This window comes from Trichosurus vulpecula, chromosome 6 (genome assembly GCF_011100635.1).
Source record: "Trichosurus vulpecula isolate mTriVul1 chromosome 6, mTriVul1.pri, whole genome shotgun sequence".
NCBI lineage: Eukaryota > Metazoa > Chordata > Mammalia > Diprotodontia > Phalangeridae > Trichosurus > Trichosurus vulpecula.
In genome coordinates this window covers 269,006,703-269,020,252 of record NC_050578.1, presented here as the reverse complement: position 1 = coordinate 269,020,252, position 13,550 = coordinate 269,006,703, and the positions used below count along the sequence as shown (strand labels likewise).

The 13,550-nt window shown below is 40.2% G+C and overlaps 1 protein-coding gene across 1 annotated transcript; it reads right to left on the bottom strand.

Moving 5' to 3' along the window:
* Nucleotides 1-7,838: 7,838 nt before the first annotated feature.
* LOC118852624 (putative olfactory receptor 5AK3) lies at nt 7,839-8,768 on the bottom strand. Its single transcript, XM_036762285.1, has one exon. The coding sequence runs from the start codon at nt 8,766-8,768 to the stop codon at nt 7,839-7,841; it is 930 nt and encodes a 309-aa protein (XP_036618180.1).
* Nucleotides 8,769-13,550: the final 4,782 nt, after the last annotated feature.

The window sequence follows — 13,550 nt, the reverse complement described above, 5'->3', positions numbered from 1 at the left end:
AATCCAGTCATCCTGACTCTAAGGCCAGCACTATCCACTGCAGCTTTTAGCTGTTTCCTGACACAACTGTTCTTGCTTTGAATGGAGTGGAAGTGGGTTGGGGTGATCTTGGTGCCATCAACTCTTTTAACGGGATTCCAGTCAGCGGCCTTTATTGGAGGGGGTTGCATGTGGAGATAGTTTGCCCCATCTCTGGTTAGTTTATCTATAATAGACAGACAAAATATGTCTTTGCTTGATGCAAGAGCAAGCAAGGGGCGCCAGAATTGCTGGCAGGAGCCTACTGCTGCCCCTCCAGGGAGGAGAATCAGACATCCGTAGGCAACTATTTTAATGAACAAATCAGAAGGCATTTCAATCAATGTATGTCTCATTTTTAAGCTGACAAATTATTTTTACACTACTGAAGTGGGCTCAAAACAGTTCCCTCTCTCATTTCTAGGCAATACCCTACAATGCCTTATTAAGATTGTCGATGTATACTCAGTGCAAAGCTATTCTTCACTTATAGGGAAGTCTAAATGAAAAGAAGTCTTGGTATCTGTTTGCTTAGCATTGCTACAGATTGGAGTAGAAAGCCCTAGATGTTAGCATTTTGAGGTTTCGTGGAGCCCGGAATATTGGCAGGCAAAACTCTAGCCTCTGCTTACCTGTTCAGCATAAGTCAATTAAATAAGTATCCATTAAATGCCTAGTTCTATAGAGGCCTGTCCTACCCTTCATCTTATGGGAAGAACACGGCCAAATCTGTTGGTTTATTTTACTTCACTGTGACTTTCTGGATGTCTCACTATGCTCAGACAATAACCCAGGGGTATTGGACACTTGTCTCAGAACAAAAGTTTTTAACTTGTGGTCATAAAACCAGCTTATGGATAGATTTCAGAGGACCTACAATTTTGGATGTGAAAAACTGAATCTTCATCTTCATTAATCTCTAACTGAAATATAGCGATTCCTTCCTTAAGAATTTTTAAAAATGTATATTATTCTTAGAAAGGATCAATAGGTTTCTCCAGTCTGCTAAAGGAATCCATGACACAAAAATGGTTAAGAACCCTTGATATAGAGTATTATCTTTTTAAAATGGTTAGAAAGGCTTTCTACTTACCACTCAGTTGGTATCATGGAAACATGCCTACCATTTTCCTAGGATTTCATCTATCAATCTCTCTTTATTAACAAGCTGTATGACTTTGGGCAAGTCATTGCTTGTCCCATTCCTTAATTTTACTTTTTGTATGGGGTGGGAGCAGGATTTGAACTAAATGACCACTAAGATCTGTACTAGATTTAACATTCTATAATGCAGTAACTCTGAGACTCAGTTTCTTTATATATAAAGTAGGGATAATACTACCTAATGAATGTGGTTCTTCTGAAGAAGTAGTTAGATTGTGTATGTGAAGGTACTTTGGTAAAACATGAGCAAGTACTTACTTTCATCCTCAAGAACACCTTCAGCATTAATTATTATATGGGGTGTCCCTCCGCAATTACTTGACATAGTCCTAGAAGTGCTATCTTTAGCAATACTAAAGAGAATAAAATGACATGGATAAACATTGGTAAAGGAGAGACAGAATATCTCAAGTCGAGGACAATAAGGTATTATCCTCGGGAAACCTTAGAAAATCAGTGAAAAACTAGCCAGAATTAATTGCTTTAGCAAGCTTGTCAGAGACAAAAAAAAAATTCACAGATTTTTCATTCTCTCTCAAAAACCAGGAACTCACAAACATAAGACTCACAAAACCTGGCAGATACAACAATAAGAGAAACTCCATTTAAAATTTCTGCAAAGTAGGTTGGAAAGAGGAGAAACAGGATATTCATTGTCATAAAAACCTCACATATCTAGGCATTAACCCAGAAATACACAGAGAAGATTTCTAGAAACAACTATAAAACACTCTCAGCAGAAAAAGGGAAATAAATTATTGCAGAGATATTCACCTTTTGGGGGTTGCCATTAAAATACATATGACAAAACTACCTGACAACTGCATCTATTGTTTGTCTGTTCTCTTGCTGCTGGCATCCATGGCTCCAGTGATCTTTGTTCTACTGCCCCCCCACCTCTAAATTAACCTTTGCACTGGCCTCCAACTCTTTTTTAACCCAGGTGAAAGATTTCCTAGTTATTCCTCTACCCAAAGACATTAGGGGCTTATACAATGTCCTGTTGCTCATTATCCATTTTCCTATTTCTCCTGATGGCACACAATACTCCTTATCAGCCCAGTTCAATATCATGGAGATGTTTTTGATTCTTTCTTCTCATTCCTATCCAGTAATTCCCATCAGTTGTAACATTAAGTCAATTATATCTATTTGTTTCTCTATATTTACACAGCCACCTAGTGGTCTAGCTCAAGCCCTCATGCTCTCTATCCTTGACTATAGTGTTAAATTCTTTTTGAAATTTTTATTCTAAATAGCATTTCTTTTCTAATTATGCCTCACTCTTGCTCTTCCAGAGTCATCAAAGAACAGTGGCAAGACAAAAGTCAGGACTACTGGTGATGACTCAGGATGACCCAGTGAATGACCTTGACCTCTTTGATGTCTAACCAAGCTCTAAAGCCTCCACGGTGCCTGCTTCAGCTGCCTTCATGGTCATTAAAACGAAATGTTTTCATCCATCCTTTCCACTGGGGAAAACTTCACATGCTTAAGGTAGACACTCCTCTAACTCACCTATATGTTTGAGACCTGTCAGTTACTCTCAATCTGGTTTAGCCCATCTGCTGAGACAGTTTTACTGGGGTGTGGCCATTGCACATGCTACAGCTTCTTGGAGTGAAAAGTAGATGCCAAAGATGGATGAGCAGCCATGAAAAAAGCTTGGCAGCACTCACACCAGAGCTGCTAGTCCTCCCTGAACACCTCATAAACCCCACTGTGCCTGGTACAGATTGGAAAAAAAAACATTTTTTGACTTGAATTAAACCTCTGTGCCTCAATGTCCTGAAATGTATAGTTTGCACTAAGTGATTTCTAAGATCCATCCAGTTCTAAATTCTTATAATGGTTGTGACCAGCATTTATCAATAGTTTGGCTTTTCAGTGCCCTTTACATATATTATCTCTTATTAAAGCATTTTACAATTTCAAAACAACTTCACCTATAGTGTCTCGGATTCTTTTTAGATTGCTTGACTCCTGGACCTATTTGTTTCCGTGAAGATCAGTCAAGTACTCAAGAATATAAGAAGTCCTACCCACTCATCCCAACAGGAGTATCTCCTACTCCTTTTTCATTGTGATTTTACTGAGGAATAAACTCTACCCAATCTCAAACCATCTCCTCTGTTTCACCCACACTGGCTCCTCAGGCTTATTCTCCTGAGATATTGGAACAACCACTGCTCATTGAGGATAGTGGGAGAATGGATTCATTTCAGAGGAAGTAACATTACTTTGGGTTTCCCTGTTTATAGTGGGGACAGGATGATTGGCATCCTCAGAGGACATCCCTGCAGTGCCCCAATGCAGATTTTAATTAGCCAGGCCATAGACTTGGGATCCATTCTCCTGAGCATCCTTGGCCTCAGGGGAGGAACAGTGATCATTATCTGTTTTCCTTCAGAGTTAGAGCTGAGCCTCCTAGAGTGGAATTCCCATTATTATCTTCATTATAGTTGTTTTCAAACTTAACTACTAAGGGATTTAGCTGTATAGTGATTAGGAGAGTTAGCATGGCAGAGTAGCGGTATTGAGCTGTTCTCAGAGGTAGGAAACCAGGACTCAAGTTCTGCCCATGAAACCTACTAGTTACATGACCCCGAGGGACAAGTCACTTATCCCCCAGTACTCCTAGCAAGTGTCTAAGCAGAGGATGTGACACTCTGAAGCACTAGAGGCCACTTCTTCACTGGCATGGGATTCAAAATAGAAACCAATGTTCTATTTGAGAGGATAGACCATTTTCTTTAAAAGAGAAAGCCTTTGGGACTTGGCTGGAACATGCCACAGATATGATACGGGGGTGATCTGGGACCAAAGTTATGAAACAAAGTGGATTATGAGGAGCCTCTGGCAACTTTGACATTGACACACACATAATATGCAGTTCCTGAGGTCACTGCATTTCATGATGTCATAGATTTACAGTTGGAAGGAAATTTAAAGATCATTGAATACAGTCCACTCATTTTCTACATAAGATAATTGAGGCAAGACAAGTCAACAAACATTAATTAAGCACTACTGTGTACTAGGCACTGTCCAAACCACCAGGGATACAAGTACAAGTTAAAAAAAAAAGATAGCCCTTGCCCTCAAGAAGCTTATATTCTAATGGGAGAAGATGACACAGAAGAAAGAGTTGTAAATTCAGGGCTGAAGGGAGTCACCTAGACATGGTGGGAAAGTCTGAAGAATCAGAAGCAAAGCTAGGAAAGGAATAAAAGATGGCTGTCCTGGGCCCTCATAATGGACATTCTTGAGGAACTCACTAAGAGAGAAGGGGCCTTGGGGTGGAGGGATCATCCAGGGTGAGGAGACCCAGGGGTTGAGGGAACTTCCGGGGTCAAAAGGAAGCTGAGATATGGTTACAGTCTGCAAAGTCAGTAGAGGTATGAGAGTCACAGAGAAATTAAATGATTTGCCCAGAATCATACACCTCATAAGTGTTACAGCAGGATTCAAAGCCAGGTCTTCCTGAGTCCAGCTTTAGGACTCTATCCATTATACTATCCTACCTTTCAAAGCACTTTCCAACCAAACAGGGATTTGAACCCTGGCCCTCAGAATAAAAGTGTTTGAATGTCTATGAATAGTGCAGGTTAATATGGTAGGTTGGGGAGTCCTAAGGATACTTCTATTCCTTCTCCTATCTCCCAACAGAAGGGGAAGGTAATAAAACTCCCTTGCCAAGAGGAGAGGAATAGTAATCTCAACAAAGCTCCTAGACCCTGTATTAAAACTTTCTCATAAGTAAATTTGTGTTTCCTGAAACATGGGTAGGGGTGTGGCTAACTCAGTATCCTTGATTTTTCTTTGTAGCTTGTTTCTATTAAATATATTTTGTTGATGATTCCATGAGTCAAACTCATTGGTGTGTAAGAACACTGGGTGGAAGTCTAAACTAGAGGTTTGGTGACTGATAACGTGGTGGACCCTGGAAATAGTGAAGGCTCCCAATATTGGGATCAGGGTAAGTTACATGTGTACCGAGTGAGTGGCACGAGCCTGCCTTATCTACGCAAGAGCCTGATGCTTATTAAATGACCTCAAGTGAACAGAAGCCCGTCTCTTGCCTCTCAACTCTCAAAAATGATTATGTGGGTTGAGATTCTGTTTTACCTTTTATGTTCTTTTTCTTTCTTCCTTGAAGCATGTAGAGTCATGGAATCACAATTTTATTGCTAAAAAGAAACTTAGATGTCATTTACTTCAACTCCCTCATTTTACAGATGAAGAAACTGAGGCCTAGAATTGTCTAAAGTCACACAGATCGTAAGTAGCAGAGCCAGGATTTCAACCCATGTCCTCCGTTTGGAAAAATTCAATACTTTCTCCACTATAGCACACTATGCATCTTTCTACATTCCTTTAAGGAAAACTAAATTCTTAATAAACTAGTGAATATAGGTGAATTGCGCCAACCCCCTTTCCTTTCTCCTAGGGATAGAGACCATTTTTCCCTTTATGGATACATACATACTATTGATAAAGGCAGAAGAACAAGTACCACCCACACTCTGTTGCTCACTCACCTCATATTTGTCCTTGCTTTCTAAATTTGCCCATGGCCAAGTTACCTAATGGCAACTGAAATACTTTCAGCAACTTTCAAGGAGCTGACTTGGAAGAAAACCTAAGGAACTAAGGTAGATGATTTAAAACTTCCAGGAAAAGCCAAGGTTGAATCAAACATTTTTAGATCTTTGGTAGAGACTTCTCCCAACTGAGCTGGCCAATTTCTGATGTTTGCAACAGCCCTCAATCCATTAATGGATATGACCTCTATGATGTTGGCAGTGCTTCGAATTCAACATATATTTATCAACCCTCTACTATGGGCAATCTACTGTGTTAGGCACAGGGGACACAAAGTCAACAATAAAAGCATCCTTGCCACAGTGGGCTTCTAACTTTTTGGAGGGTATAACAAATAGACATACAAGTAAATAGAAAGTACTTAGAGAAGTTAAGGATAAATAATAACAGTTGTAGAGGGTCAAGGAAGGTTTCATGGAGGAAAATGCCACTTGATCTGAGTTCTGAAGGAAGACAGAGTTGAGAGAGACAGGGTTGAGAACTTAATAATAATAGAAATAGCCAGCATTTATACAGCACTTTAAGGTTTACAAAGCACTTTTCACATGTTAACTTATTTGAAAAAAAGCTCTCAGTATGGAGATTTGGGACACTCAGGTTTGGGAGGAGATGGGTGATCAGATCTAAAAGAAAATTTTAAAGAAAGTCCCCCCCAGGTAAATAAACAGTGGGAGTATCTGGGAAGGTAAGTGACACTAAGTGCCGAGGAAACAGAAAATTTCCAAGAGAGGCTGGTCAACAGTGTGTATGGGGAGAGGTAAGAGATAATGAAGTCTACAAAAAAGTTATTGAATTCACCAGTTACATTTAGTTAATAATGCAGAAAGCAGGTTCAGGAGAATAGAGGAGTTGGAAGTCAGATTGTGATTCTTTAACAAAGGTAGAAACGGAGTAGATCTCCCAACATTACAAGGTGATCATCTTTGACTATGACATTCGAATGCTAACACCTTAGTACATGTTGTGTTATTTGTACAAGGGAAAATGACACTAGGAGTTGAAAGTTGGGAAGAGCATCTAGATTTGAAGAATTCCAAGATAGTGGAAAGTCAAATTTTAAGTAATCAGGAATCAGTTTTCAAGATATCTTCAGGAGAGGAAGATATCGAATGACTGCAATAAATGACAGATAGTGTTATTACTCGAGAAGGGAATAAAATGGGCATCGATGATGAATTACCCATGTGCATGCTTACTCATATCTGTAAGATATTCAAGGGGAAGTATGTGCCACCAAAGGGAAAGATCATGAAAGATTCTTAGATAATGCAACCACAGAGGTAACTTTGTTCAATCCTCACTTAATTATTAAAATCAAATGAGGAATAAAATACAGAGAAAAATTATTTCCAATGGTATTCACCATTGTCATTTAGAATATCTTACATGCTATTTAGACAAAAAAAAAAAGATTCCCCATAAATAGGAAGGTCTTCTGGATGTTCCTGTTTATATATAATGATGTACTGATTACATTAAACCTACTTACTGAAATTGATTATTTAAAAGAGATCAACTTAGCAATTCATACAGGAACAATGAAATGGATGATATAAATATTTATAGTTCAAACAATGACATATAGTTGTATGAATTAGCACATCAACAAAATTACTGGTAGAAGCACTGAATATAAACAGTGAAATGAACTCAAAATTGAATGGGAGGAATACTATGATCTGTGTTGCACTTAGTGATCAAAAGTTGCACCTTACTGCAAAGACTATTCTTCTCAATTAAAACATGAGTGATCACAAATCTTATAACACCAAGATTTCTGAAGAATTGCAGGGATGACTGACTCAAAGGGCATCCTTGCTGGGTTCAAGTAGGCTACATATTTCTAGACATGCCCAAGGAGGCAATGTGTTTTTTTTAATTTAAACCCTAGTTTGTCATATCCCCTGTAACTGAGATGTTGTTTACATATTGAAACAATGAGATGGACTGCTCTGTGAATTGATCCAGTAGTTAGCTGTTAAAGGAAAGAAATGAGATGCTTGTTGCTTGGATGCTCCTCTGACCTTCTCCACTGGAATGCAAGGCCTGATTCATGAACAACTTTTTACAAAAACTTTCACAGCCTCTTTCACCTCCTTGTTTCTCAGACTATAGATCAGGGGGTTCAACATGGGTATGATGATACCATAAAACACAGAGGCCACTTTATCATTCTCTTGTGACACACTGGAAGAAGGCTGTAAATACATGTAAGAGAGTGTGCCATAGAAAATGGTGACAGCAATCAGGTGGGAGGTACAAGTAGAGAAAGCTTTGTGTCTCCCTGCAGTAGATGACATCCTCAAGATGGCAGCCAGGATGTACACATAGGAGAAGAATACAACCAGCAAGGTGCTTACTAGGTTAAATCCCACAAAAATAATTAACAACATGACATTGAGATCAATATTAGAACAAGAAAGGGCCAGGATTGGGGGCAAATCACAAAAGAAGTGATTGATAGTGTTGGAATTGCAGAAGGACAGTAAAAAGAGAAGGCCTACTTGAGTGGTAGCATTCAGGGAACCCATAACATAGGATCCTGTGACCAGTTGGATGCATGCCTTCTGGGACATGACTATTGGATAACGGAGTGGGTTGCAGATGGCCACGTAACGATCTACAGCCATGGCAGCCAGAAGGTATAATTCAATCGTGGCAAATATACCATAAACATATAATTGTGTCACACACCCTGAGAAAGAAATGGATCTATCTGAGACCAGGAAGTTTAGTAACATCTTGGGAGTTATAGCAGATGTGTAACAGAGGTCAACGAAAGCCAAGTTTTGGAGGAAAAAATACATGGGAATGTGAAGGCGAGCATCACATTTGATGAGAAGAATCATACCAAAATTAGCCACTAGAGATATTATGTAGATGACCAGAAACACAAGGAAGAGGATGTACTGAACTTTTTGGTGGACTGCAAATCCCAGTAGAATGAACTCAGTCACTCTGGTGCCATTTCCTTGGATCATGGCTTTCATATCGTCTGCAAATGAAGGATACAGAGAGAAGGAGCAAGAGATTTTAGTGATCTCAAATTAAGAATGAAATGGAATTCAGCTTAATGTTGGGTCTTATTTTGTTGAAATATTGTGTTTTCACATCACCTTTATTTCTAAATTTATCCCTCCCCACTACCTGACCCAAAAAGCCATTCCTTGTATCCCTAAGACTAATAAAGAAAGAGAAGAAAAGAATTCAGCAAAACCAACCAACATACCGAGTCTGTCTCAGAATACTCTGACTTTTCCCCTCAAGCTCTGAGTTATGTTTTCTATGGTTATCCTACCTGAGGCAGTTTAGGAATCAGAAGTTTCCTTGTGACTTTTAACCTGGCTCTTCAACAAAGGTTTCACAAGGAGACCTGGCATGTTTGTTCTCAGTAATAACGGCACAAGAAGAATAAATATCTAGTCTCCCTAGTGCCGCTCTGAAGGGGAAAGCCCTTGCTGGGCTGTGTAAATCATACTAAAAGATAACATTTATCTAGCACCCTAAAGTTGGAAAGACACTTTACATTCATTTATTTTTAAATTTAGCCCTCATAATTGCCCTGAGAGGAAATTAGGCAGGTAGAGGTTAAGTGATTTGCCCAAAGTTTCACCACAGATGTATGAGACAGGTTTTGAACTCAAGACTACCCGACTACAGGTTCAGCACTCTATCTACTACACCACCTAGCTGCCTTCTTCTTGGTTGATATTAAAAATAATCTCAAAGAACTCTAAAGCAAACCATTAGTATTGGTAGTGCTGATATCCTGGAGGTGCTCTGGTGACATTTTTTCATTGGCTAGAGTAGTAAAAGATGAGTATGAAGGGATATTTAGATCCTGAGAATGATTGGTTGTTAGAGCTGGAAAATTAGCCCAGTGGTCAGAGCTAGGAGGGTGCTCAGGACAGGAAACTCAGAGTGAAAGGACCCTGGAACCTCGAACATAGAATGGTGTAAGACCTGTGAGTAATTTCAAAATGCCAGAACCAAAAGGTGCATTAGAAATCCTTTAGCCAAGTCTCTGCGTTAACAGATTAGAAAACAAAGGCCACAGGGAGTTTCTGTGATTTGTCTAAGATCACTTTAAACTATCTCCCAACTCTGAGCCATTGGCAGAGCTAGACTAGAGGCTAGCCACCCTTACATCCAATCCAGTACCTGTTGCTTTTTTTCTCTTCTTTTGGAGACTGGATCTCCCTATCTTTCCCAGGCTGGAGGTACAGTGGCCAGTTATCTCCCAATGTCCCTGGTAATTCCATTTCTGATTTGGTCTAGTCCATACCTCCTCGGGCAACCTGGTGGCCCATGGCTCCTTCTGGTGGTGTTATCCTTACTGGGGATAGCCAAATGGCTCTAGCACCACTATGAACTCCTGAGAACACAAGAGAGCTCAAGAGATCCATAAACTTCAGCATCCCTCCATAACAGGGATTACAAGCATGTGCCACAATCACCTTCTCTCTCCTTCTTCTTGTCCTCTACCTGTGCCCTCACCTTCCTTATGCTCCTTTTCCTCCCAGCGGCTGCACACATCTCTCTTCCCCTACTCCATATGTCACATACATACAAAAATACCTAAGTCAAAATTCTGCAGTGCTTGCCCATAGAAATAACTGGGTTCTTATGTCTTAATTAATGCCCCATTATCACTTCATCCCTACTGCCTCATCATTGGGCCATCCCTCTCCTGGCCACCAGGGTCAGAATGTCACCTTGCTACAACTATTCTTTGCTTCATTGCTATCCAAAACCCCAATTTTTTTTCTCCAGGTGAAAGATCACAGAGTTTAGTTAGTGACTTGTCAAAGGGAAAATTTGAATCCATCTTGGTTCTGCCCCCACCAAACCTGTCCCTCCTCCCAACTTACCTGGTTCTTTTGGTAGCATCTCAATGCCCTTCATCTCCCAGGCTCAAATCTGAGTCATTTCACTCTTCTCATTCCCTCATCAGTCATATCTAATTAGTTGCCAGGTCCTATCAATTCTACCTATAAAACAGTTCTTGCCTCTGTCCTGTGCTTTTTAGCCACATAACCATCCTGAGAGTTCAGGCCCTCATCACCCTGGATCTGGGCTCTTATATTGCCTCCTGAGGATTCTCTCTCTTTCCATTGTCTTCCTTAATCAACTATTCTTCACAAAGTTTCCAAAATATCCTGCTTCAGGCACACTAGGCTCCCGTTCTTTTCTGGAATATCCAATAACTGCCTATTGCCACTGATAGTATGAAAAACATGCAAATGCTTTCATCTGGTATTTAAAAACCTCACTCTAACTTCCTTCTAAGACTAATTTCTCATTATTAATCTTTATATAGTCTGCATACCAGCCACACTGTACTGGCAGCTCTCCTCCAAAGTAATCCTGCCTTCTTTAGCCTCCATGCACACGAACAAGCTTCTCCTTTCTCAAATGCCCTGCCTCCTTATCTCATCTTTCCCCATTGTTCCTTCAAGGCTTCGATCATTTTCCTCTTCAATTTTTACTATGATTTTTTTCTCTCTTGCCCTAACTTGCTCTGACTCTGTCTCTCTCCCCTTTCCTCCCTTCCTCCTTCTCTATTTATCTTTTGCCTCCCATCACTCACTACTTCCATATGTTATTTTCTGTAAATGGCATATCCTGCATCTTCCCCACTAGAGAAGGCAAATATCTTAAGCACGAGGACAATGTGCTTTTTATCTTTGTATCCCAAGCCCTGAGCACTAGGCCTTGCATGGACTAGTACACAGGAGAGTCAATTAAGAGCAGGAGGGAACTTGAGAGGTAATTGAGAACAGCCTTCTCATATAGCTCCATAAATACTTAGTAACATGAATACAATTCTATCAGTTTCCTATAGACATCAAGGAGGTATAGTGGATTGAGTATTGGATTTGGTTTCAGGAACAGCTGAGCTTAAATCCTGCCTCAGACACTTACTAGTTGTGTGAACCTGGGCAAGTTGTTTAACCTCCCCTGGATTCAATTTCCTCACCTTTAAAATGGGGAGAATGATGGCACCTACCTCCCACGGTTATTGAGGATCAAATGAGGTAATATATGTGAAGTGCTTTACAGACCATAAGATGCTATAGGAATCCTAGATCTTTCCTTCCTAGAAATGAAGGGGCTAAGTGATCTCTAAGGTCACTGAAGTTCTAAACCTTAAACTCTAATCCCTGAGGGTGATTTCTCCCTTCTCCTAAAGGTCAGTCAATAACTCCAGAAGGTCAGATGTCCTACCTACTCATCCACCATTCTCTCCCTCTTCATTGTGGCTTTGCTGGGGGTGTCCAGCCTCAGAACCAGCCTCTCTGTATATCTGACCCTGATCCTCCAAGCTCTGCTTCTTCTCTAAGACACTTTGCCAAGCACACCCAGTTCATTGGGAATAACGAGAGATTGGCTTTAGGGAAAATAATCTTACTCCAAGTTCTCCTGCTCACATCAGGTCTGGGCTCCCTGGAGTCCTAAGCTGACATCACTTCAAGTACTCCAAATGTTAAAACATATAAGCCAGCCAAACAGCATAGGGACCCATAGGGACCTGCTCTCCTGGGCATTTCTGGGCCCAGAGGATGAGGAAAGATCCTGAGAAGGAGTAATCATTAGCTACTCTACTTCTGACCTCCCAGGTGTGCTGTTGTTTTCCAGTTACTTGGCAGTTTTGCAGTAATGATTGTAAACTACATTTCTAAGGTACTTTATGTTTTTCCAAGATCACTGAGCTCATTATTTCTTATAGCACAGTTGTATTCCATCAAAATCATATAACACAAATTGTTCAGACATTCAAAAGTTGATGGGCATCCCTGCAATTTCCATTTCTTTGCCACCACAAAGAGAGCTGCTATAGACATTTTAGAACATATGGGTTCTTTTCCTTTTTCTTTAATCATCTTTGGAAATAAACCTTGTAGTGGTATTGCTGAGTCAATAGTGATGATTGAGATGATAATTTCATCAGTAGGGGCTAATGAACTCAACTAAATGAGATAGTATGAAGAAGAATAAAATATAGGTGGAGGTCTTTGTAACTGCAGCACATACAATGATCAAGTTCCCAAGAGCCTTAATAGTATGGTTGTGTTCATGTAAAATAGAGAAATCAAGCATTTCAATAAGGGCCAAATTGCACTAGATTAGAACTAAGTCAACATCTAATAAGCCTTTCTCATCTTCTCAAGAGACCATGGCAGGGGCTTTGATGAGGGAAACCCACAATAATCTACCATGATCCCAGTACCTGAGACAACTCCTGCAGGGAATGACTTGCTATATGCTTTTTCACTATGTTGAAGAGACAGAATAATCAGTAAGAGTCCTAAGACAAGCATTGCCAGGACACAACAAGACAGCAGGCAATGTGGTTGTAATGTTCTTGATTGACTGTGCAATTGCATTTCCATTAGAAATCTTTTACTGAATGATTTTACATGTCGAACTGGCCTAATACGTGAGAAGATTCAGTGCACAGGGGATTCAGCTGGAGGTATGAATACCTGATGACCCAAAGTAGCATCTCAAATCTGGGAAGTAGAGAGAGGTTCCAGCATCATATGGGGGCTGGAGGGAACCTGTACTATGTAAGTGCTAATTAACAGGCCTGAGCTCTGTGATCCATAGGTTCCTTCCCTTCTACATGCATATGGAGATATCCCCCATCTTTATAAAACATTACCTGTACCTTAACGCTCCCTTAAGTCATAGTCCTAAATTCCTCCTTCCTTTTAGAGCCAAACTCCTAAGGAAAACATGAAACAACAGAAACAGCCTTG